Source organism: Equus quagga, chromosome 10 (assembly GCF_021613505.1).
Source record: "Equus quagga isolate Etosha38 chromosome 10, UCLA_HA_Equagga_1.0, whole genome shotgun sequence".
In the NCBI taxonomy this organism is placed as follows: domain Eukaryota; kingdom Metazoa; phylum Chordata; class Mammalia; order Perissodactyla; family Equidae; genus Equus; species Equus quagga.
In genome coordinates this window covers 96465949-96493217 of record NC_060276.1, presented here as the reverse complement: position 1 = coordinate 96493217, position 27269 = coordinate 96465949, and the positions used below count along the sequence as shown (strand labels likewise).

Here is a 27269-nt window from a genome sequence, read left to right as displayed (position 1 = left end):
AAAAATATTCCTGCAAGTGTACTAGAACTTGTTTTATAATCTGCGGATCCTTCTCATCGCAGGTGACATTAGTTGTGCCAATCTAAAAGGCAGCACTGTGGAGATGTGCTTTGTATTGTTAGAGATGTACGTGTTTGTTTTGCAGGTCAAGGGTAAAATTGAAAAGAAGAATCAGCAACATGTTACCCAAAAGGGAAACATTCATCAAGATTCTTACCTGCCAGTGGAGGATTATATTCCAGATCAAACCAAGAGTCAGTTTATGATTTCCATCTACTATGTCAGTGCTTCCGATATTCACTAAATCAACCTGTTAAAGATAAAGGGAAGACATTTGAAGAAAGGAGACAAAATGTCTATTTGGAAAGAAAACAAAACACAATGGTAATTGCATTCAGCTATTTTCAGAGCCTAAGCAGCATTACAGCTTTTTAAAAATAATCTAAAAATGAAAAAACATATATTTTTAAATGCACTTTCTGTAACAAACACGTGTCTCCCCAACACATTTACAAAGAGATAGGAAATTAATGTACTTTTAGCATATAAATAGATTACTGCGGATTAAAGAGGCCAAAGTATCTCCAAATAAAATGTATAACAATGATAACTCATAAAGCATGACTAAAATTACGATGCACTTCCTAATACATAATAGTCCTTTTATCTAGCTCAGAGGAGTGCTGTTATAATTAGGGATGCCTATATTTGACTAAAACGCTGTTGCTTTAGAAGCACGTATTAGAACTCTAATAAACAAAGGAGCTAATGGCCAGCTCTCTCTTCTTTATCCAGGACTGGGTTTGGGAATCAAAATCTGGCAGGATTTCATTTTTCAAGGCAAATCCCATCTCCTGTCCTTCATGCTCCTAGTAGTCTTAGGTGGAGTCAGGTTAGACACAAGCATCAGGCAATGAGCACATGAAATGATGTTCAACATTACTAGCCATTAGGGAAATACAAATTATAACCACAATGAGCCAGCACAACACACTTATCATAATGGCTAAAATAAAAAAAAATAGTGACAACTTCAAGTGCTGCTGAGGATATGGAGAAAATGGATCACTCACACATTGCTGGAAGAAAGGTAAATAGTACAGCCACTCTGGAAAACATTTTGACAGTTTCTTACCAAACTGAACGTGTGCTTACCATACAATCCAGCAATTGGACTCTTGGGCATTTATTCCAAAGAAATGAAACTTATATTTACACAAAACCCTATGCACAAGTGTTCATACCAGCTTCATTTGTAACAGCAACAACCCAGTGCCCTTCAAGGGTGAACAGTTAAACAAACTGTGATACATCCATACCATGGAATACCACTCTGCAATGAAAAGGAACTAACTGTTGATACAACAACTTGTGTGAACCTCATGGGAATTATGCTGAGTGAAAAAATAAAGCCAGTCTCAAAGGTTACATACAGTATGATTCTATTTATATAACAGTTTTAAAAAGACAAAACTATACAAATGGAGAACAGAGTAGCAATTGCCAGAGATTAGGGACCAGGGTGGGGTGGGTGGGGTAGGTGGATGTGGTTGGAAAAGGGCAATACAAAGGGATCCTTGTGGTGATGGATCTATTCTACATCTTGACTCTGATGGTGGATACACAGACGTTCATATATGATAATGTACAGAACTAAAAACATGTGCATGTACACATATCCACACAAGTATAAGTAAAACTGGAGAAATAGGAATACCATTGGAGGCTTGTATCAATATTGATGTCTATGGTGATATAAGACCCTAGTTTTACAGTGTGCCACCATTTGGGTAAAGCAAGGTAAAGGGTACACAGGATCTCTGTATTATTGCTTACAACTACACGTGAACTTATAGTTATCTCAAAATGAAAAGGTTAACTAAAAAATGAGCATCCAGGGATATTTTGAAAGGAGAAAATATCACAGTAAAGCAAACAGGCAACTTCAGATCAAGGTCTGTACAAGAAGGAGAAATTGTCAAGAGGAAGGGTTGAGAAGTAACTCAATTTTCTCTCCCTATTCACTATCCTTGGCTCGCTGGTCCCTTGGGTAGTATTTTCTTTAGGCTGCCTCCAGGATCCTCCCATTTTTGTCTTGTCCTGAGAGCAGTGACCTGGAAGAGTTCTCCATTCATCCTCCCATAAATATTTTCACTAAATAGCTGAGACTCATTTTGGTTAAAGCTTTCATTTTCTCAGGCTCTGAACCCTTACCTTTAAGTTTCACTCTAATCTTTCTCACTTGTTTCTTCCTCCAGTAAGATGGGCTCACCAGTCTCCCATTAAATGCTAAAATATATCCCTATCATCATCTTAATTTCTAAATTTTATTAGTTACAACTTGAAAATATGAAGCTTGCTGGGAAATCCAGGTGAAAACAATAAAAAGGCTACCCTTTGGTCTAATTGTCAAATCATTCCCAATCACTCCCCACATAAACTTATTTGCAAGTTCAGCAGATAATCAAATACTTAAATTTATTGTTGTGTCCCAACTACATAAAAATCATTGGTGAGTTGGCTTAAAACAAATAAATGATACAGAAAAAATGTAGAATCATTTGAATAAGAATAAAAGATCAAGATACAAGTTCATAGATTAATTCCACACGTAATTTACAGTAGAGGATAATATTGATCTATGCCATAGGTTAGATGTGAGGATAGTATCACATGGACTTTACAGAGAAGTCGGCCTGAAGTTGCATGTAAATGGACATTTCAGTAAGGCTCTATTGAGGAGTGGATAAACGGAAATCCTGCAAGCTGATTAACATGAAAGACTTTGACTTTCTTGGGTATAGGAAAGTCAAGGTGATACTGTCATAATAAGACGTTACATGTCTACTTATTTCTGAAATGCAGGTGCTTTTCATTGGACAGCTGAATTTCAGGAGTATCTCATGCAAATTCTCCCTAATTCAGTATGCCATAGTTAATTTGAATATTTAAAATTGTTGGGCATTCACATAAATTTGTTCTACACAGGCAGATAATAATTTGCTAGAATATTTTTGTTTTAGTTATACAAAGTAGAATACAGCAAGTTTCTAGAATTTATTAGAGAAGGAAAAATAGAGATCCCAGGGGAGATTAATAACTCAAGAACAAGAAGACACCATGATCTACATTTCATTTGCAGATTTCTCATGTGGCAGTAGAAGGAGGAGCTCCTCCATATGGAAAAGCCACTATAAACTTATCAAATGATTCATTGATTCATTCCTTCAATAAATACATTTTGGTATTTATTGTATACCATACAATACCATGTGTCAGGCACGGATGTACTTAGAGCACAAAAGGAAAAAATGTTCCTGCTTTCTTGAACTTAATTGAGTGAGAGTGATAATCAGGCCATGCATTGTTGAAAATGCAATTATTTAAATGGAGAAGATGTGATTTTTAGGAAATATACCTAAAACTAGGGGAATCATTGCTGGTTGTTACATTTGGACTTGCCATAGGGATCATCCTGGGAGACTTAGAGCAAGCAACAAGCACTGAGACAGCAGCAGCTCCTATCCACTCTCATAAGCCTTCTCACTGTGTGAGCAGGGAAATGGTTCCTCCATTTCCTTATCCCATAAAATCCCTGCTAAGCTCCAATCTCCATTCTGTTCAGGTATTGTGCTCAACTCTGAATAAAGAAGAGTGAAGCGAACCCCTAATGTCAGAAAGCTAACAGCAGGCCACATAATAAAAACTAATTAAAATTAGGTAGGATCCAGGAATTCCACTTCTAGGCATATACCCAATGAATTGAAATCAGGGCCTCTATCAGATATTTATATACCAATGTTCATAGCAGCATTATTCACAACAGCCAAGAGGCAAAAACAATCCAAATGTCCATTGACAGATGAATGGATAAACAAAATGTGGCATATCCATACCGTGGAATATTTTTCATCCTTAAAAAGGAAGGAAATTCTGATACATGCTATAACACTTATGAGCCTTCAAAACATTATTCTGAGTAAAATTAGCCAGACACAAAATGACAAATATTATATGATTCCACTTATATCAGGTACCTAGAATAGTCACATTTATAGAGAAAGAAAGTAGAATATAGGTTATCAGGGGCTGGGGAAGAAGGGAATGGGAGTTACTGTTTAATAGGTAAGAATTTCAGTTTGGGATGGTGAAAAAGTTCTAGAGATGGATAGTAGTGATGGTTGCATACCAATGGGAATGTACTTAATGCCACTGAAGTGAATAGTTAAAAATGACCGATTTACATAGTAAATTTTATGTTATGTGTATTTTATCACAATAAAAATAAATAATAAAAGAAGCCATTGGAACACACCCACATACACACAGAAGCCATAGAAAATATTTAAAGGAATGTGCATGGATGTGTTCCAATAAAACTTATCTATAACACTGGAAAAAATTAGGTAGGCAACTGTGTCTCATGGAGGCTCAGTGAAGGAAAAAAGAAATATTGTGGCAGGTTAAGCAAAAGAAAGAGGAGATATTCGGTATTGATTGAATCTGCAAAGAAGGAATATAAAGACTGGAAGAAAGGGGCAGGTGAGGAAGCCATACCAAGAAGAGCCGACATGACTAAAGGTATGGGGACAGGTGTAAAGGATATTACCTGATGGAGAATTAGAAGTGTTGTACTCAGGCTCAGTGTGGCATGGGGTGAAGTTGTTCAACCATCTGGGGCAGGATTACGAAGTCTTTAAAATTCAAAGACTACAAGGAGCTGAGTAGTAGGGAGGGATGAGGGCGTTATGAAGTAGAGAAACAGTAGTACCAGAAAAGTTGAACACATCTCAGCTAATTCTTATAGGTACTGAAAAAACAGTAGCAAAGATCAATTATAGATGTCTCCTAAATTAATACAAGGAAGCTTGAATATTTTGTCAGGGACAACAAAGTTTTTTACAATCCTAAACTCTAAGAAATGTACATTTTATAACAACATACTGCATCTTTAATTACAACTTTACAAGTGATACGGTAAAAACCATATGGTCATTTCTTTTGTCAACCTTCAATGAACAGTAAAAGCATAGTATTGAATCTTAGTTTTGTGGAGATGTTCTGTAGATGGTTACAACAATGCAATCCAATTTATGTAACTTTCTGTTGATTTGCAATTATATTTTACTTTTTTATTGCCTGTATTACTCACTATACCATCAGATCCAATAGGGCAGGGACCACCTTTGTTTATAGCACAGTTTACAAGTGGTGTTTCACTCATATATTCTCTATTATGTGTGCCTTAGAGGGTTACTCTTAACACACTGCAATTAGTGCTAATCATCATTCCTTTCTAAAGGTCCATAATTGATCAAGGCACGTTGCCATAGTGGGTATTTTTTCATCCTGTAGTTGGGTTGTGAGAAACACAACCATCACCATTTTTTGAGTGGTAAACTATATGTTAATCTTTGTGCTGTCTTCTATGTGTGTGTGCGTGCGTGTGTTTACAATGAACTTTTTTGTTCTTTTTAGAAATATTTTTTATACTATTGCTGCACAAATATATTATTTTATATAAATGTATGAGTGAGATCTCATACATGCTCTCTCAAGTCTTCTTTTCCATTTTGTTTGCCCCACTTTCTTCCCCTTTTTTCCTAATCTGACCTGAAAAATTTCTTTCATATTTTTCTCCCTATTTGCATGATCCTTGTATGTGTGAGTGTGCATGTGTGATAGCATATAGACACAAATCTATGGTGTTTTATATTCTACAAAAAATGGCATATTATTCAGATTCTATTGAGTATTGCTTTTACCAAACAATAATCCCTTTTATTCACTTATTTTAATGGCTGCATAATAGTTCATAGTTTATATGTATCATAGTTTAGATGTATAATCATTTAGCCAATCCCCTGTTAGTAGGCATTCACTTTGTTTCTAGGGTTGTGGTATTTGTTTGGTTTGGTTTGCCACTTTATACAATGCTGGAATGGACATCTTGTATATACATCCTCAGATACTGATGCTTCTATTGTTATAATAGCTATTCCCAGGAATGTATCTACTAGATGAAAGGGTATATATACTTTGAATTTTAGTAACTGTTTCTTTATAAAAAGGATTTAGCATTTAATATTTTAACCAACAATGCATAAGAGCAGCCTCTTCCCTTATCAGCAATGGGTGTTTCTGCTTTTTCATTTTGCCAGTCTGATGAGTAAAAAGATACTGCATTGTTAATTTAATTGATTTCCATGATTCCTAGTGCATTTAGAATATCTTTTTGTGTGCCTGGCCTTTACAATTTCATCTATGAATTGCCTGTTAATATTCTTTGCTCATTTTTCTATAGGGTACTTTTCTTTTCCTACTTAACTTTAAGAGCTCTTTGCAACTAACAGCTAGCATTTACTGAATGTATTTACATGTGTGAGATATGGTTATAATCAGTTTCATATAGTTCTACATAATTTTTAAATTTATATGCAAAAGTGGTATTGTCTTATACATTTATTATTTAATTTTATGTTTATCGACTTCTGGTACTAAGGTTATTCTGACATTACAAAAGGAATTGCAGAGTTTTATCTTTTTATGTACTCTGGAATACCTTAAAATATAGAATTTATACATTCTTTAAAGATTAGGTTAAATTCATATGTGAAGAGTCCTGGTATATTTTTCAGTGGCAGATCTCTAATAACTTACCAATGTTTTCTAAAGTAATAATCTATTTAATTTTCTGCTATTCTTATGTCAATTTTAGTAATTTGCATCATACTAGAAAATGATCCATGTCCTGGATTTTCAAAATTAATTTTACAAAATTGCGTGTAGTATAGTCTTAGTTTCTTCTGTATCTGTGGTTACATGTCCTTTCTCATTACTAGTCTCGTCTATTTTCCATTTTCCTCTTATTTTCTTTTGTTATGATTAGAAGAGTTTTATCTATTTTGTGTTCTATTCAAACAGTCAGCTTTTGAATGTATTCAAACTATTTTTTTTAGTTTTCTATTGTGAATTCATTTTCATTATTTTTTATAATCTCTTAAGATACGTATTTGATACTTTTATTTGTATCTTTAACAAAACATTAAGGCTAGGGGCAAGCCCCATGACCAAGTGGTTAAGTTCAGCATGCTCCACTTTGGTGGCCTGGGTTTGGTTCTCAGGCGTGGACCTACGCCACTCGTTGGTTGGCAGCCATGCTGTGGCAGCAACCCACATATAAAATACAGGAAGACTGGCACAGATCTTAGCTCAGGGCAAATCTTCCTCAGAAAAAAAAAAACAAAATTAAGGCTATAAAGTTCTCTCTGAATACAGATCCCACTCTACCCACATCATCATCACAGTAAAAATATGAGACAGTTACTATTTTATGTACATTTTACCAAGAGGGAAACATAGTATCGGAGATACGTGAAGCTTCCACAAGGTTGGATTTAAAAGCAGGTCTAGATATGAAAGATAATCCATTAATTAAATTTAGAGAATTCTTCAGGAAGTGCCTTAATAAACTCTCTCAATTAATAAATATTGCACACCACCATGTGGATGAATGAATGTGAAGAATGGCTTCTTTTATGCATATTTTTTTAATATATGCTCTGGAATTACATCTTTCATGGATTCTCAATGTAATTTCTAAATAACTGTGAAAAGGGAAAACGAAAATTAAAGTATGTTAATATCTGTGTTAAATGAATAATTAAGCAAATAATTAAGCAAATAAATTAAGCAAATAATTAAGCAAAGCAAAAAAACATTTATGTGACATAAATGTTAATAAATGGACTCACTGTATGTGTGTGTGCACGTGTGTGTGTGTATCAGTGTTGTGACAAGCACTAGATAGTAGGAAATTCAATATTGAAGTCACTAAGGACGCCCAAAGTTACGTTTTCCTGTTTTGCAGAATGAAAGGATCTGATACCAAATGAATAGGTGTGAAAATTGATATTGTGTGCGAAAATTAAAGAGCATGCATTGAATTTTTGCAGAAACAAGTTTACCTACACATGGAAACTGGCTTTAGGAGTTCCTGCAAACAGACTTGAGACTTTACTCCTAAAGTAATAGTAGATTCTAGGTCAGAGTTTTGCAGCATTGTCTGTGGAACATGCTTTATATGAATGTAATTTTGTAGGTTAGAAAATTCTTATCATTTGCTTTGACATAATGGAACCTTACTGTGACTCGAGCAGAATATTTAAATGTGTTTTCTTAGGAAAACATCCCTCGACTCAGGATGAACAGGCTGCAAAAAATGCACCTAGGAAACCTAATGAACTGGCTTTTGGAATAAAGTAGTCTATTGTTACCCATTTTATAGGTGTGAGGACACAGATTGAAGGGAATTCCTATTCTGTCCCCACACTAGTACTTAGATTAAAATATATGATTTTGTACAAAAATATATATTTAGTAATTGTATGATTAATATATAAGTATTTCAGAGAGCACTGTTACTTGCTGGTGCTCCACCTGCTAAATGAGTTGACTAACCACTGGGCTATGAGGAGCAATTCTCTCCATTGCTTAGTCAAGAGAGCAATGTTTGTTTGATCCTAGGTTTTGTTTTATACCTGGTTCCTTCAGGGCATGGATGCAATCTAGTATTGTCAATAATATTTTCTACAAGCTAAATTTAGATATCCCATGGTGGTTATAATAAAAGGATTTTTATATATTATATTGATATATTTAAGATTTAAGAATACTTAAGAAAACTATAAGATTTAAAGCAAACCTGAAATGTAATGGTTTAGTGAAAGGAGATTACTGACCTGGACAAATTTATATCATTTTAATCAGCCTTAGAGAAAGAAGAATAGAAGAATGAGTTCATCAAACATAAAATGGTACACACTGACTTTAGAATGAGGAACATTTGACATAAAAATTAATTACAATAACCAGGTCAAATAATGAAAATGGAAGTTCTTAGAGCAGAGCCGAAGGAAAGAGAGAAGAAAAAAATAAGAAAAAAATAAGAGACTGATATTCCAGTTTGTAAATCATTTAAGCATTTGCAGTTCTGACTTGGATGTTGTAGAAAGTTATATCTCTTTCAATAGGGAACCATCATCTTTCCAATAAATGCTATCTGCCACTTCTTGTCTTTTTATACAACCACTGAGAAGGGCATTTCATAGCTACAGGCACTAATGAGAACACAGCCTGTATCATTCAGCCAACTGAAATCAAGTTAGGGCTAGGAGGCTCCTCACATGTGTTTGAAAGGATGTGGTTCTCCCAGGTTATTTCAGATTTTGAGATTTATCCTAAGGAGGAGTCACTTTTGTTTCTTGATATGCAGAATAGTACAATCTGAGTATGTTTTGAATTAGGGAAGAGGTAGGGAATAAGGGTAAGTCACCCTTTTATTCATCAGTCCTGGTATGTGAGTTTAACTGAATAATGCCGTAAATTAAATCTTATAGAATAACTTCACATAGAATGACAAGATTATGACAGGAACCATGAAATATCATCTTTAAAAGTTTGGGTGGATTTCCTTAACCAGAATCTTAAACAATAACTAACAGTTATGGAAATGCCATGCATTGGAATTTATTATATAAAGATTCCCCCTGAGACTTACATATACACATACTTCTACCTTCTATTTATTTGGTTCTTTAATACATTTCTCTTTCATGAATTGTTTATAACTGAGAAGTTCCTTCCAACATTCTAGACAAATAAGATTTGTTTTTAAATATGTTAAGTGCCTTTTATAAAACATCTGCCATCATGTACTCAAGCTAAAGAGACTTCTCCATATTCAAAAGAAACTCCTCAAGTATTTACATAATCCTTCCAAATATAATGCATTTAAAACATCAAAAATGCAGGAAAAGCAAAGTAGTTTCACTGTTCTACAGCATGTGCTTTTATACTGCGTTTACGATTTATGTAAAATTTTAGGGTTTATGGGCATAAATCATACTCACTTTTTTCCACTGAGAGATGGAGTATTGAATCTTTTATTATTAAATGACGAATAGTTCAATATATAACCTACAGGGTGGGCTGCATTGGCCATTGTAGATTTGGCTCTGCACTGACAGGTTTTCTTTATGTTCTTTACATTCCAAATCTTTATATTCCAAAGATTACTTTTTATTTTATACAAATATAGAAACTTGCACTGCAAAATGCTTTTTTAAAGCACATTTTGACCAAGAAAACATCCTAAGACTTACTTTTGGGGACTCACTATGAAGATCCTATCCCGACCTTCAATGATTCGTCTTCACATGTTTAGTCATTCATTAAATATTTTCGTCATCCACCATATGCCACATATCAAGTACCGAAGACAGAGATTGACTAAAAAATGGACTATTTTATCAAATTGTTTAAAGACTAGTGAAATAAGTTAAAATTTCTCTATGTTTTGGATGTCTTTATGATTATAATCATATATCACAAGGGAATTCTTTTTAACGGAACTATGGTTTTACTTGCTTATACACTGCCTTTTTGACAATAAAGGTTTGAAGCAGTGAATCTTTTAAAAATCCCATGTTAAGAAAATATAAACGTTAAAGGGGTGAAAGAAAATTAAAACAAATAGATCAAAATAGAAATTTCAATGCAGGTAGTCTCACCGAACAGAAAATGCAGAACTCAAGCTTTTGGCAAAGTAGCTTTTATAACTAAGTAAAATTTCTTATATGAAGTATTATATACTAGAGGGCATCATTTGAGTAAATGGGCACTGTCATCAGGAATAATTTCACAACACAGAATAAGATAAAAGGGGTATACACTTTCAGGATAATATTAGTTAACTGGAATTTTTATAAACACTATGTATCTTATACCTGGCAATATAGAATGCCACTTTAATGACAACATCAAGAACCCTATATAGCCACAGCTTTCTAATCTTGAGCCATGTATACTGATTTTAGGAAAAGAACTTGGCAATAGCAACCACAAAAAATTTTGTTACATGACTAACATTCATAATAATAATAATAAAGTTTTTAATTACAATACAACTTGTAGCCATATAATTATTATCCCCAAAGATCTCCAGGTGTAAAAATCCTAGATAGGGGCTAGCCCGGGGCCGCAGCGGTTAAGTGCACACGTTCTGCTTTGGCGGCCCGGTGTTCGCTGGTTTGGATCCCAGGTGCGGACATGGCACGGCTTGGCAAGCCACGCTGTGGCAGGCGTCCCGCATATAAAGTAGAGAAAGATGGGCACAGATGTTAGGTCAGGGCCAGTCTTCCTCAGCAAAAAGAGGAGTATTGGCAGATGTTAGCTCAGGGCTAATCTTCCTCAGAAAAAAAAAATCATAGGTAAATGGCTACCTCAATTTTAAATTTAATATGCAAGAAAAAAAATACTGTTTTCCCTCGATGTAAGAAATACACTGGCGGGGAAGGATAACCAATTCACCTTGTGAAATGATTTTAAATGACAACTAGCTTCATTTTAAGAGTAATAATTTCATATTGCATCTGAATATAAATTTAAAGATTACAAGATATGCTTGTGTATATTTTTATATTCCATAGAAGAATATTTTGAAATAATTCTATTAGTACATTTCACAGATGAGATGACAGAGTAGAGCCAAAGTCATGAACTCATTTGGCAAATATCCTGCAGCTAGTGAGTGACAGGGTTAAAAGGATATATTTCCTCTGGATCCTTGGAATGAATATATATAAGGTGCAGACATATTACAGGCCTATTGTTAGATTGAAAATTTAGTGTAAGAAATAATACTTGTCTAACATAAATTAACTTAAAATTTGAAATTTATATCTGAACACTGGATTTTACGAGTAATAAATGGAAGCAGTTTATATTCAGTCAAATATATTATGTTCTGACATACTCCAAAATATATATTATATGGCTATTTAAGTCTCTGAATACTTAAAGGACACATAAAATACTAGTTTTAAAGAACACTTTAGAATCCTTTTTATCTGAGATCATATGCCAGGAAGAATGAACACTATATCATTTTTCAGATCAGTGACATTTGACAACCACTCAATCTAATTCAGTAACAATTTTCAATGATGTGATTAAGTGAATATGTGAACATAACTGACATTTGAATGTTCACCCTAGGCTTTTTAAATACTCACTTTGGATTTGTGGCTTAATAATGTACAATAATGGTCTTATTTGCTTTGTGCAATCTCACATTGTACATATTACTTGGTAAAAATTTGCCATTTTGTCATAGACAATTGATGAGAGTGGCAAACTGAACATACTTATGAGATCTACAACTGTGTCAGCTAATATTACATCATATTAAATCAGTAAAGTCCTGGTATATACCCAGGATATATTTCAACATGACATTTTTTGTAATCTTTAAAATAATGATGGAGGGCATTCTATGACTTCAAAAAGGCATTGGGATTCATAAAACAAAAACATGGAAATTTGGAGATGGAAGAAGAGGAAACAAAGTGAGATCAGCCAATAAAAGAAAGACAGGTATAATAATGCATCTGGAGGGTAATTTAAAACACCACAGACGGTTAAATCTCCCTACTAGATTTTTAATGGCTAAATTCCTTTGCCAGTGGAAAAGATCAAGCATTATTGAACTAGACATAAAATGGTTAAAATGCCATTGACCAAAACTTAGTTATATCTAAGAAAAAATGCATCAATAAACAAATTTAAAAGACCCATTAAATAGCTCTTTTCATTTGAGAAAAGATGAGGTTGGAGACCTATAGAACTGAATTCAGATGCCTGCTGAAGGAGACTACCCACAATCAAGAGTGGAGAAGGGTAAAGGAATGAGAGAATGGCAATATGAGAGATGAGAGATGCTTCCATATTAACTGTGATTTGCTCTATCTACCTTCAACAAATCACAAATAAATGGAAGCTGTGGACACATTTTTATCTTGAGCCAGTGTGTAGATAAGCATAACCACTTGGTTTATCTCCTATTTCCCAGGATGTTGTACTTTCTTTCGTTTGCTTTTTAAAACCATGACCAACTTTATTACAAATGAGCTTTGCCCTCAGCAAATATTGTAATAAAGGTATCATTGCACTTAGAAGTACTTTCCTCTCAATAAGCGGTTTTTGAAAATAAATTATTGATAGCAGGGATAAGTTCGTGCGAAAACAGCTACCCCAGAGAATGCAAATCAGAACATAAATGTGGTGTCTGAGCCCTACAGAGCTAAGCTGTTGAGTGGCATTTGAGTGAAGATAGCAAGTTAGATGTCGGGACAGAGAAAGAAAAACTGAGGCACAGGGTCAAACTGAGTTGCTTAGTTTAGAACTAGGGAATGTGCTAAAAACTAGTCACTTATGGCAGAGGAAGAGGCCAAAGTAGAGGAGACCCTAAGAAGGAAGAAGAAGAAAGAACTTGACCTAAGAGGATCTTGAAACTACCGCAGAGCATCCTCTCAAAAGGAAGCTTCTAATACCTCTTTCACAAGAGAGAGCTAATTTTTTTAGAGTGCTTTTAAAACTTAGGTTTGTGGATAGATTTGTAGAACTGGTTTTCTATTAGTATGATTTTCTATTAGCAATTATCAATTTCTTAAAAGTTTGAACGAACTTACCACTGATTCCTTTAGACTCAGAAGCCTTTGTGAAAGCTTTGTTTTGTTTTATGATTTCTTAAGTTCTCTTGGTTATTGATTAAGGTATTCTATATTCCATTGTGTTAATTTTTGTAATTTATGATTTTAAATAGGTTATAATCCAATTTAATAGATTTTTTATAATCAACATATAGTTCTGTATAGATTCCATTTCTGGTTTCAATATCTCTTGTACTTATGATTAATCTTTTCTTTCTATGTTTAAATTACATATATTTGCTTTTTTCCCCTCCTCTTTTTCCTGATTAAGTTTATAAGAGACTAATCTATTTTATTATTTTATTACAAAGAACTAAGTTCTTAAATTCATCTAGTGTTTCTTCTTTCTAACTGATTTATTTCTTCATTTATTATTTATTTCCTACTTTCCTTAGAGCATTTTTTCTTTTTGTAAAATTTATGGTTGAAAGCTTGAATTAATTTATCTTTTCTTTCTTTTTTAGTGAGGATCACAGCAAAGACCAAAATGAAACCTCAGGGTAGAACCAAGGCCATTTCTCATGGGTTTTCCATGGAATACTTTTTCCTACACGTGTGGATTTTACTCTTGGTTTCTTATACATTTTTAATTAATCAAATTGAATTTTTTAAAGTACTAATAGTTTCTGGTGTTATTATTATCACAAAGTATGCACTGTAAAAGCTCTTTGTTATGTGCCTAATGACATTTTCACTGCATCCTAATATATTATCTTTTTTTATACATATGGCACAAACATTTTTAAATATTTGTCTTCTCCTATGCCTTTAGTAAGTTTGTATAGCAGGGCAGAAGCTGGAAATAACTCTTAGTCTGTCTTTCTCTTCTTACTCTGGTGTTTCCCAGAAGCATAGGAAGGAGTGTGATATCACCTGTTCCAAAACTAGCCAGAAACTACCTCTACTCCCTGTCAGCAAGTGCAGGAGATGGTATGGCCTCAAAAGTAAACGGCTTCCTGGTACACTCAACAAGGTTGGGTGCTAGCCAACATGAGGGCTGTCAATGTAGAGATTCCCATGTCCCCTTTCGACCAGAAAAAAAATGGAGATACCTAGAATGCTGGGTTTTCTCTGTCTGTGCCCCCTCCCATGTTCTTCATCCCTTCTTTGGTTGAGATGACCCGTCTACTATGAGATGATTCCATCACCTGGGATCTCTTACCTTCTGGCTTCTGGTTGGGTTCAACCAATGAGTAGCACTGGCAGAATATTAGAGGATTGGATAGAGAGTCTAAGGTAGGGATCTTCTCCCAACACCCCCAGCAGGACAGAATTTGAGAGTAACTGCACTTTTTAGGTACATATGGTGGCAGTTGCTGTCCAGTGGACCCTCTCCCAAGGTTAGAGCTTTCACGGGTTTAAGGTAACAGGTCTCTCCCCTTGTCTCTTTAGGTTTAGAGGTAGTAAAGGCTATTAACTCGTGTTAGTCCCTGGGTGCTTCACCATTCATTGTTAGTTCCTTTAATCCTGCCCACACTTCTTTATATATTCTCTTCATTACAGTCTCCTCAACTTTGTCTTTGTATAAGCTTTCTGTTTCATACCAGGAATGTTAATGACACACTTGGCTCAACGATATGACTTGGACTGTGGATGGTGACTGTATCAGTGGATACTTCAGTGGACTGTAGACGAAAGGCTTTTTCCTTGCCTATGAAAGCCAACACATAGGTCTAATGATCTCTAGCCATTCCCTAGGGATAGGGAAGAAGATTCCTAATAACGACAAAGTTAGAATTTTCTGAATGCCTGTTTGAAAGCTCAGATTTGGATTTGGTTCATTTAAATGAAATTATAAACTACTTTTTTTCTTGAAAATCCAACTTTATGAGAGAGGAAGTTTATATATAATGCACACATACTTTATAGAATCATCTATGCTTTGGAGTGTTAATGGGCAGAAGATCACTGTTAAATCTACTGTTTATTTATGTTATTTGTATTCTCAATTCTTTTGGCTGTGAAATGTGTTGTAATCTGCCAATGGGAAAGTAAAGGCTCTGAATAAAAATATATTTCCATCATTTTTTATTTGTGGTTTTAGCAGTATTTCCATTATGCAGCTAGTTGTATTACGTTTTAATTATTGATTATAACTTTCTTAGATAAAAAAATGGTATTTTAAATACTTATGTTTCTTTACTAGTATTTCTATCTCTGATTTTGAACAGAACTTGTTTTATTACCTGTTTAATTGATAATTGCCATTTTTGTTGTTAGTCATTGTCATCTCATTCAGAACTAAATTCAAACCCTAACCATGGCTCCTCAGGTTTTCCCCTTCCCAGCACCACCCCACTATCTCTCCGATCCTCTTCTCTACTACATTTTTTCCCACACTCAGTCCTCTCTACCTACTGAGTCCTATTTCCAAAAGCTTTTTCCCCTCAAGGTCTTTTTATCCCTTTGCCTGGACATTTTCCTATAGATAATCCCATGGCTCCCTCCCTCACTTCCTCCCAGTCTCTACCTATATGACAACTTAACCAAAAGGGCTTCCCACACCCCCTATTCTGTTTATTTCTTCTTCATTCACTTAGCTATCACTACATATGTTATACATATTTCATGTCCCCTGGTATGTCACTGTAAACTCCACGACGTAAAGGATTATGTTTGTTCCAATCACTAACTGCAGTGCCCCTACCACCTAGAATACAACCTGACATATAGTAGACACTCAGTAAATAATGTGTTGAGTGGAAATATACTAACATTATTCTCTTTGAGATGAGATTACTCAAAATCACCAATCAATGCCTCCTATAGTTCATCCTGATTTGATAATTTGTGACTTTTAAAAGGAAATTTGAAATAGTCCTATCTACTATTTTATTTAATATGCTGATTTATTTATATCCTGCCCCAGGCTCATTTAGTCATCTCATATAGAACAACCAAGCCCATCTTTAAAAAAAATCCTGCTCTTGAACAGTCTCTTTGATTTAATTGTGTGTTTATTGTTTATGGCAATAATCAGAGACTACCAAACATGTCCCTTGGAATATTTTCCATTTCTTTTGTACTTTCTTTTATCACAAAATAATGGAGAAATATAAAATGATAATAAATTTACTTTTGAGTATTTGTATTCTATATCTTTCTGCCTGGGGCTAACTCAGGTAAAGATTATTTCCCTCTGGGTTTTGGTTTCCACTTGAGAATGTTTTACTTGAGATTCTGTCCTTTAATACAGAGACCTAAGTTGTAAGCCATTCCCCATTAAGGCCCTGGCTCAGAAGGGAGCATTGTGGAAATCTGCCTTGAAGGGCTCCTTCTTAAACTGAACCTTCATTTTGTGGTCCTACTCTTATAAAACATTGGAAGGTTCTCAAGGTTTTCTATTTTCAGTAAGAAATACAACCTTAAGAGAAAAGATCCATAAACTGCGTTAATCACATTCTAATTTTGTACATTTGCTTATCACATTTCATTAACCAATTTCATGATAAAATACATGGTCTATGGTCAGATTGATAAAAATATGACTATCATTTGGAGTTTGGGAGGTTGTAAGATCAGGTTTACTTTCCCTTCATAAGTTCCTCTTTTTTAACTTTTAAAAAAATTTGAACTATAGCGTACATACAGAAAAGTGTTCTTCAGTGTACAGCTTGATAAATTTTCTCAAAGCAAATGCACCTGTGTGACAACCACCAGGTCAAAATATGGAATATCTTCAACAACTCCAAAGATTCCATCATGCATTCCAAAATTGAACCACTCTCCTGACTTTGAAACCTATGGAAGTATTTTGCCTGTTTTTGAAGTTTAATTAAAAGAAATTACAGTAGGTATATTTTTGTGTCTCACTTCTTTTGCTCAAATTTCTTTCAGGAAATTGATCCATCTTGTTTATTGCGTGTAACTATTATTTGTTGATTTTCATTCTTGTTTTGGCTATTACAAATTAAGCTGCTATGAACATTCTCAAATATATATGTGTGTGTGTGTGTGTGTGTGTGTGCACATGCGTGTGTGTGTATACACATTTGGCAAACATTGAAATGGTTATATGACAAAGAATGAAATTGTTGGGTCATAAAATTGTGCATTTTCATCATATTTAGTATATAATGCCAAACTATTTTCAATCATTATATGAATTACATTTCCACCAGTTAGTTATCAGAATTCAAGTTATTCCATACCCTCATGTACACTTGGTATTATGAGTCTTTCTAATTTCAGACATTTTTTGTTAGTTTGCATTGGTATTTCATTGCAGTTTTAATTTAAATTTTCCCAATTACTGCTGAGGTTGAACACTTTTTAATATTATTCTGGAACTTCTGAACATTCACTTTGGTGAAGTTCTTGCTTAAGTTTGTTGCCCATTTTGTTCTAATGGATTTTTTCTCATTCTGTAAAGCCTAAAATTAAAAAAAAAAATAAACTGTAGAAGAAAATCATAGCAGAAACTTATATACTCAGTAGTATAAAGGTGTGAATTCTTCCTAAAGTGCTCTATAGATTTTACTTAATGTTGATCATATTTGAAACACAATTTATGTAGAAATTAAAAAGATGATTATAAAATGAACATAGAAATACAAAGGGTTGATATAGGTAAGAAAATATTGAACAAGAAAAAAGTGGGATAACTTAAGTTCACCAGATACCAAGATGTATTATAAAACTGCAGTAATCCATGGGGCGTGATATTTGTGCACGTATACACAAATAGAACAATGAAAGTGAATTTAAGTCCAGAAACAGAACGACGTATGTACTGCCAAATTTTTATGACATACCTAGTATTGGAGAGAAATGGGTAAGCAACATTCTTTTAAACACATGGTCTTATGGCAACTAGATTCCAAATGACAAAAAGAAACTGAATCTTAACCCATTCCTCACACTATATAAAATAATCAATTCCAGGTGAAATATAGACCCGAATTCAAGTGGTGAAATAATAGAGTTTATACAGATGACAACAAAACGTAATATCATAATGACTTTGGGCAGGCAGCTATTTCTTAAACAGGACACAAAATTATAAAGTGAGTCTATGGAAATGACCTACATAGAGATGAAGAAGTTCTCTTTATCAAAATATACCATTGAGTCAGTAAAAATGTAATCAACAGAGAAAGAAATTATATTTGCAATACCTAAAACAAACAAACAAAGGACTCAAATCCAGAACAGAGGAGCAAGTCATAATTTTGATGGCGTTCAAGTTAATTTTTCTCTGTTCGAATCATGTCTTTGGTTTCACATCTAAGAAATATTTGGGTATCCTAAAGTCATAGAGATTTTCTTTTATGGTTTCTCTGGTTTTATTGCCAGAATTTCTTCTGGGCCTATATTAAAAACTGTGAGGTTAATAATTGTAATATGCAGAGGAAACCCTGTAAATTCATAATCTATAATCAGTATGTGAAAAAAAACTCTTATCAAACAAAATCTATGGCTACATTAATCTACTATTTTAGAGGACATTTTTTAATATGACATTTTCTTGGTGGAATGAGATCAACTACATCAAATAGATTGAATCTAGTAATTCTTTGAATTTTCTGCTGTTTTCCTTGTTTTTATATTTCATAATGTCATATGAGGAATTGATACTTAAAAAGACATTTTCTTTGTGTAAGTTCCCAATATCTTTAAACAATTTTCTTAATGTATATGATACTGATCTTTCAAAAGGTTCTATCAGATTAATAATGAGGCAAACATTCTATAGACTCTCTTATTCTGGCTGCATAAAATGTGAAAATATAGAGTTAATCACTTCATAAAATAATAAAAATATATGATGTTTCTATAAAATAATTTTCATAGGCTAAATATGACAATAAGTCGAAATTCATAAAATCAACCAATTGCTGCACAGCCTTCACTTCCATTTCCCTGTGATGTCCTCTCCCTGCCAGACAAGCTGAGCAACATTTGGGGGAGTATACATTATTACTAATCTATCACTGATTATGGTTATTTTAAGAGTATGTGATCAACTTATTTGAATTTATCCTTGAGAGAGAGATGTAATGTAATTAGGAAGCTACTAAAAGTGCCTGGTAAATGTATTGGTCGATTAGAAAGATTGTCGGAAGTTAATAGGAAAGGCGGACCGCCTCCAATGTCATGATAGAGGGGAGGAATCTCAAAGTCACTTTGAGGAGACAAGAGTTCCTTTAATCTACACACTTGTTTAGGTATGATTGTCGACTTTTTCTAATACCACATGTATCCTTTCATCTAGTTAAACTAAATCAAACATGGGAATAGAAAACAAATTAGCAGCTCTTACCCTGAGTTGAAATAGTGATTTTTCTGTGTAACTTTCATACTTGGATGTGGTGTCTAACAAATGTCTTAATTCAAACAAATTTTATCAACATGTGTGAACGCACTTTATACATAAAAAATACTATTCAGCCTAGTAAAAGCCATTTGTTGCATGGAAACACTGCTATGTGGAACTGAGTTCACCAGAGAACTGAACGTGTCCACCAAACATAACAGCATCACGTAAAATCTGAAAACAGCACAGAGGAGCCTATCAGGCCTGGGTCACGCCTTTCCCTGGCCCCAGTGGCTGCATGCATTTACTTCCCAAATCACATTAACCGCAAGCAGATGCACATGAACTAGAACATGTGCTGTTAAGAAAAACTGTTTTGATTTACGAGAAAACTTCAGATGTTTTCCCTGCATTTTGGACCAAAGCCTTCATTCAAACATTAAGCATGCTGTCTCACAGTATTCAGACTCTGTCCAGGTCTCCACTTACATTATTTTTCTGCAAGACTCGCAGTGCCTTGTTGACATTGTTCAGGGCATGAACTCTTGTGGATCCTTTTTCTTTTGGCTGAAAACAAAATGAAACAATGTTTACTGCCAAGCAGAGAAAGCAACAATCTACTAGAAATGAAACAATTTATATGTTTACTTCAAAGTTTGAATATTTTAAATGAACATAGGCTGTGACGCCTTAAAAATAATGAATTTAACTGCTTTGGGCTAACTGTCCTCGTTATAGGACTTTCCTAACATGACTCGATCAGTCCTCAAGAAGAATGTTAGCATTTTTTTCTTCACAAAAGCTATTTAGGTTACAACCTCCCCTTCATTCTGCTGCCCAGTTGGGAATAACTGCATGACCACCAAGAGAAACATCAGCATGCACAAGGACATCTGCTAGTAGGATAGATAAGTGAGTTAATGTCCACACTTTTTAGGAAAATTTAATAGAGATTTAAGCCTAGCAAAATTACATAGTAATGCCAAATAGTGTTATAGGAAACTATTTCTGTGAATATTGCCTTAATTGTCTTAGTCACTGAAGCTCAAAACCTTAATCATCTTTGGTTCTCTAAGCCTCACTTTCAATACCAAAGGTCATATCTTGTCCTGTAATTTTCTTCTTTTCTTTTCTTTCTTTTTTTTTTGGTGAGGAAGATTGGCCCTGAGCTAACATCTGTTGCCAATCTTCCTCTTTTGGCTTGAGGAAGATTGTTGCTGAGCTAACATCTGTGCCAATCTTCCTTTATTTTATGTGATACACCACCACAACATGGCTTGATAAGTGGTGCTAGGTCCACACCCAGGATCCGAACCTATGAACCCCAGGTCACCAAAGTGGAGTGTGTGAACTTAACTACTATGCCACCAAGCCAGCCCCTCTTGTCCCGTAATTTTTAAGCTGACATTTGCCTAGTTCATTACAATATAAGGATTAATTCATTTATTCAGTTGTGGAGTTTTAGAAATTCCACCATTATGATGCTGCTGTATTTACTCCTAAAATGAGATCTACCCTCTTAATAAAGTTTTTAAGTGTACAGTAAAGTACTGTTAACTATAGGCACAAAGTTGTACAGCAGATCGCAGAAATTTATTCATGTTGCATAACTGAAACTTTATACCTGTTGAACAGCAACTCCCCATTTTATATATCTCATATTAAATGTTCTTATCACAATAAAAAATAAAACTTAAAAAGTCATTCTGTATAAAAAACTTTATAAAAATATATTCAATGACAAAGATACCAAATATTAAAAGCAAATATCTATTAATTAACTTATATTACTTAGAATTTTCATCGTCTTGTTCTGCGTATGATAGAAATAGACCAAAATGAAAACACTGTTGTGAGATTATTTTATTTAGGAATAGGTCTTGTATTTCTAGTTAAATCAGTAATTCATAAATTATTGAATTTTACTAGATCTCATAAAACTATGCTGAGTTTGTTTCTGGTCTGCAATTTTACTGCTAATGTGAACTTCATCACTTACGTACCAGTTGTTGCCCTGTCAGGCCTTCGAGAAGGTCTAGGAGGCGTCTCCCATCCTGTAGGTCACTGAAGAGGTTCTCTATATGCTGCTTCCCAAACTGAAATACAAAATATATCCAATTAAACAAAGCACACTTCCAGTGATCCATTTCCATGATTATGCCCTTAAAATTTAAAGCTATGTTTAAGAATATTTAATGTACCTAATTCTTAATTTGCCAAGGGTGATGGATAAAAGTAAAAAACAAAAACCAAAAAGCAATATATCATCATTAGGTCATATCTATTTAAATTGTTTTTTAAAAAAACAAGAGTTGGAGATCTATAGCCTAATTCATCTAACTAACTCAACTTTTTGAATGGTGATTCTATGAAGGAAAGAAAAAATGTTTAAGTTATCAGGCAGTTGGGTGTATGGAGAGAATCACACAAAGACCGCAGACAATTTGCCCTGGGTAGGTGCATAAAATTTAACTGTTTGGTTTACTTGGAAATATAATGCATAATCATAGAAGGTTCACCATCCTTCACCCATAAGACACACTTTCTCTGCATATACATTTTGCATGCTGCCTCAGAATGACCCATTCTCATATGGATGGCACAAATTTTAGAAAGGTCTGATTTAAATTGAGTTGAAATAGGCCCGTGAAACTTTTCATCTGTTTTTTTCAGTTTTTTCCTTGAGAATCATACTGAGGAAAAATAATAGCCACTAATCACATCTAACACTTTTTGAGTAACTACTCATGAGAAACACTCTACTAAATGAGTGGATCTTATAATCTTTGTGACATTTCTGTGAGGTTAGTATTAATATACTTATCGTACAGATGAGATGAAGAGGTTGAACACATGATCCTTTGTCACAAAACCAGAAGGTGGTAAAGCCAAGATTTTAGCCCAGATCTGTCTTACTCCTGGGGGCCTTGTTTTTTCTATTTTATTGTGCTGCTTCCTTGGCCTTTTCCTCCTTCCATTTGATTATCTTTCAAATATTTTATTTCTTCTGTCATGCCCCCAAATATTTTCTTTTTCTGGTTTAAAGCCTATAATCCCTTCATATGAAATAATTCACAACTCTTTTTATCTCCCAAGCTATCTAGAAAGTCATAATTTATCAGTGACAGGTGTTTATTGAGCACCAATAAACCTGAGCTGGGTGCTGGAGTATACAATAGTAAATCAGATGGACATGACCCCAGCCCTTGTGGAACTTTGAGTCCAGCAGGGAAAACAAATATTCCTAAAAGGAATATTACACAGAAGCAGTAAAAGGGACCCAGGAGCACACATCTGTGGGAAGTCCCATAGCCTGGGGATCAGGAAATCCTTTCCCCAAAATGTCAGATGGTGGGCCTAACATGGACCTACAGGTGATTGGGCTCTTTTCATCCACTCCTTCGATCACACACAAACTTTGAATCTTACACAGGTCAAGAAAATCAAGAACAGCCCTGGTTTACAGGCAAAGACATTCCTGAAGCCTCTAAGATTGAAGACATAGAATTCAGGCTCTCCCTACAGCCAGGGAGCCATGTCAATGACAAGTCCTGTTAATGCCCAGATGTTTCACTTAATGAGAACACTGACCCCTGCAAGAAGTCCACCAGCCCTTTTATGCCCAGCATTGGTAATCAAGCTACATACTATGTCCTTTAACAAAGATAACTACAAGTTATTCTTTAGAATTTCTACTCAAATAGTTCTGTTTAAAAATTTCAAGACAAAAAGAACACAACATAAAACACTAACATGCTGGGATTTTTAAAAAGCAACTTTACTACTCATAATGTATAAGTAAATCTTAAAAAAACAGTGCAGTTTTTATGAAACTTTAAGGAAAGCTTTCTACTAATGAGTAAAGAAAATGAATGTATACTTCATAATAATTTTGTCGAGAACCACATATATAACCTGTAATAACTTGGCATTTGGGGGATTGTATTAAGGTTTTATTTTCAAAGTGGTTGAAGTTCTACAGTGGCTTGAAAATGTTGGAATTTTTTCAGGAGCAAAATTTTACAGATGCATTTGAGAAGTGTGTGGCTTCTAAACTTATCGACCAAAAGAATATTGCACACTGAAATGTGTCAAGCTTTGAAGAAAATAAAATATAGTTAGCTGACAGAGATACCTGTTCTTATGAAAACAATTTATCTAGATAGATAGACAACAATGTCTGTCAAACCAGGAAAGCTGTGGGTGGCAAAATATTCATTCAAGAAGAAGAGCAGAGACTAGGAAAGGGGTAAGTCTTGGGGCACAGAATAAAGCATGAACCCCAAGGCCAGAGGGATCATCTAGCATCCAAAACACGAGGACTATAGAAAGCTTGTGCTTTGGGGAAAGGAGTCTAGACAGAAGTCGACAAGGCAAACAGGATCTTGCTTTGATCCAAACTTATACACACAGACCAGGGTATTTTATAATTCTCCCTTTTAAACTGGAATCAAACAAAATGGAGAGACAGTGAAGGATTGTAGGCTAGTCAGAGGCCACCAGGCAGATTTAGTTGGAGTGCCTAGAAAGCAATGAGGTGATAGAGAAAAAGACAGCTCCTGGTGTCATAGATAATTTCCAAAACTCATGAATCAATAATATATTAAAAGATCACAATTGAAATCCAATTTCTATTTGTTATATCCACCACATTCTCTAATAGAGTGCTTCTCAGAATGTTCCACCAAAGCATCCTTCCAGCAGGTGAGATTGAATGAATTTACATATGTTTTATATTAAGAATTCATGGAGATTTTGCATTTCTCTCTTAATGTTTGTTTTAATTTAAAAGTAATTTCAAGCACTTTTGAGTGATATTCCCCCTCCTACGGTCTAATTAAAGTGATGTTCAATGAAACGTACAATGTTTTGCCTGTAACTTGATGGATCCTCGGGTGCTCAGTCTTATTCCTCCTGTAGTTTGAATACCCCATGGAAAGCAAAACATTGAATTTCTTTTGGATGGTTTTCATTTCTTTCCTAGATTCAACTCTTCATTCCATAGCATTATAGATATGATGTAGCAAAAGTAGAGCATATTTCAGAGGCAAAAATAGCTCACTTTTAAACTCAAGTCTCCTATTCACTAGCTGTGCTATCTCGGTGATTTGTGACTTGGCCTTTCTGAGGCACGATTTACTCATTAGTAAAATGGAAATTGAAATAATACCTCAGATTATTTCTCTGAGATTTAAATGAATCAGTGTAGGTATATTATATAGACTTGGCAAATGGTAGGCACTCAATAAATATAGGATTATTTTTCTGTTATATTCTATTATCCCTTGACTTCTCTTTCTTTCACCAAATTCTAGATATCAATACAATTATGATACATTATTGGATCTACTAGAAAATGCATATCTCACATATAATGTGTTCTGTATCTCTTAGTTTGGTACCCCCGTAAAACTGAAAGTCAAAGAGGGAAGATGTTATTCCATATTCAATTACTAATACCGGTAAATGTGGATGGCATAGGGGAAATATTCAGAGGCTTCAAGCTCTTTCTCTTTTTTCTTGTTCTTCTGATTACTTTTAATTAAACCTTTTGTTTTCCTCCCACTTCTTCTACATCAACCATGTCTTTTTATTGTAAGTGACATTTATGTCATGAAAACAGTAATATTTCCTTAGAAGTCCTATCTTTAATAGCTTCCTTTTCAAGTGTATGAAATTTATTTTTCATACACACAAAACATTAAACCCTCTTTGGGCCATACGACCCTTTGGCTCTCTGTCCTCAATCTCTTTTATGACTAATATTTTCTTTAAAGCTTGACCTTTTGATATTACTCAGCAATTTCCTGTATTCACTTACATAGTGTCTTCTTCCTTGATAACCCAAATAAGAAGATGAACGGACCATAAAATGAAACAGTAATCCTTTCAGATCACTGTCAGTATGATATAAAGAAATCCAGAATTTCTTTATATCTTTATATAAACAATGCTCAAAAAGAAATTCAGACAAGTTGATTGGTAAGTGGCATAAACAAAGTGAAAAAACTTTATAAAGAGAAAACAACTGAGAAGGGGGCAGAAATGAATTTGTGAAAATATTTAAATAGCTTCTAACTTCAGAGTTGTGCCCATCTTTCAACCTGAAAATACAGAGAGATCAATACAATGTTCTAAGAAAAGGTAAAGAGCACAGGAGTAACTTAGCATGGCCTTCGGGCTACAGAAAGGTCAGCCTCTGGACATCTCTCTTGCTCAGAAAGTCAAGATACTTCCCTGTGATTACAAATCTTTAAATACTGTAAACACCAAAAAGGAGGGCAAAATTGATTCAGAACTTATTGGTGAATGCTGCTGATCAGCTCCCATAAAAATAATGCAACCCACTGTAGTATAAATAGGCACTTTTCATAGATGATTGTTTTCTTAAGTATGAATTGTAAAAAGTATTTTATAAGAGAATTTTATTGAGGTATAATATACATACAGGAAATACACATATGTTAAGTGTTAGCTCAATGAATATTCATACTCTGAATATATTCATGTTATTAGCACCCAGATGGAGAGAGAGAATATTACCAGCATCCTAGGAGCTTCCTCACACCCGCTTCTGTGTAATAGCCCCTTCAATGATGACCACTATACTGACTTTTAGTACCATAGATTAGTTTTTCCTTGAAAGGAGTCTCTTAAAAACAGAAGAAGGGGGCTGGGCCTGTGGCCAAGTGGTTAAATTTGTGGGCTTTGCTTTGGTGGCCTGTGGTTTGCCAGTTCAGATCCTGGGCACAGACCTATGCACCACTCATCAAGCCATGCTGTGGCGGCATCCCACATAGAAGAACTGGAATGAACTACAACTAGCATATACAACTATGTACTTGGGACTTGGGGTGAAAAGAAAAAAGAATGAGGAAGATTGGCAACAGTTGTTAGCTCTGGGCCAATCTTCCTCACCAAAAAGTATACTTAAAAAAAAAGAGGGAGAGAGAGTGACGTCAGCATCATGGTGGAGTTAATCTTCCCCCTCCAAAATACAACAAAAAAAATCCATACTCCAAAAAAGGACATCCAAACACATGCAGCCATATGATGCAGGTGGAGAGGCTGCAGCACCCCTTGGAGCAGGCGGAATGAGGTAACAGAAAACTTCACTCCCTCCCCTAAAGACTGCAATCGGGGACAGCAGGAGGACTCCGAGATGGAAGGAATGGGTGAGGAGATGTATGTTCATGGGAACATCATGGATCCCAGAGGGCCCTTGCAGCCTAGAGGGAAGACCTTGACCAGAGCAAGAGCTTTTGCAGGGGGTGACATCATTAAGCCAACATCACAGGAGAGCAGATAGTGAGAACAGAGCAAGAAAACCCCAAGAGCACACATGAGAAATCACCCCTCCCCCCACCTGCCCAGGGTGGCTACACTGCCAGGGATCTCGGCTGAAGGCAGAGGGTTCAGAATACGTGGCATTTGACCCCCGCCAAGTGGCAATAGGAGGTAAA

General features: G+C 34.8%; 1 protein-coding gene across 9 annotated transcripts in view; it reads right to left on the bottom strand.

The window, feature by feature from the left end:
* Positions 1-27269, bottom strand: part of DMD (dystrophin) — a 2273580-nt gene that overhangs the window by 1557357 nt on the left and 688954 nt on the right. For all 9 annotated transcript variants that reach the window (XM_046672830.1, XM_046672828.1, XM_046672833.1 and 6 more), the window contains exons 3-5: positions 21810-21902; positions 20296-20373; positions 218-310 (exon numbers count right to left, since the gene is read on the bottom strand). In XM_046672830.1, coding sequence (XP_046528786.1) covers positions 218-310; positions 20296-20373; positions 21810-21902 — 264 coding nt within the window. The remainder of the gene's footprint in view (positions 1-217; positions 311-20295; positions 20374-21809; positions 21903-27269) is intronic.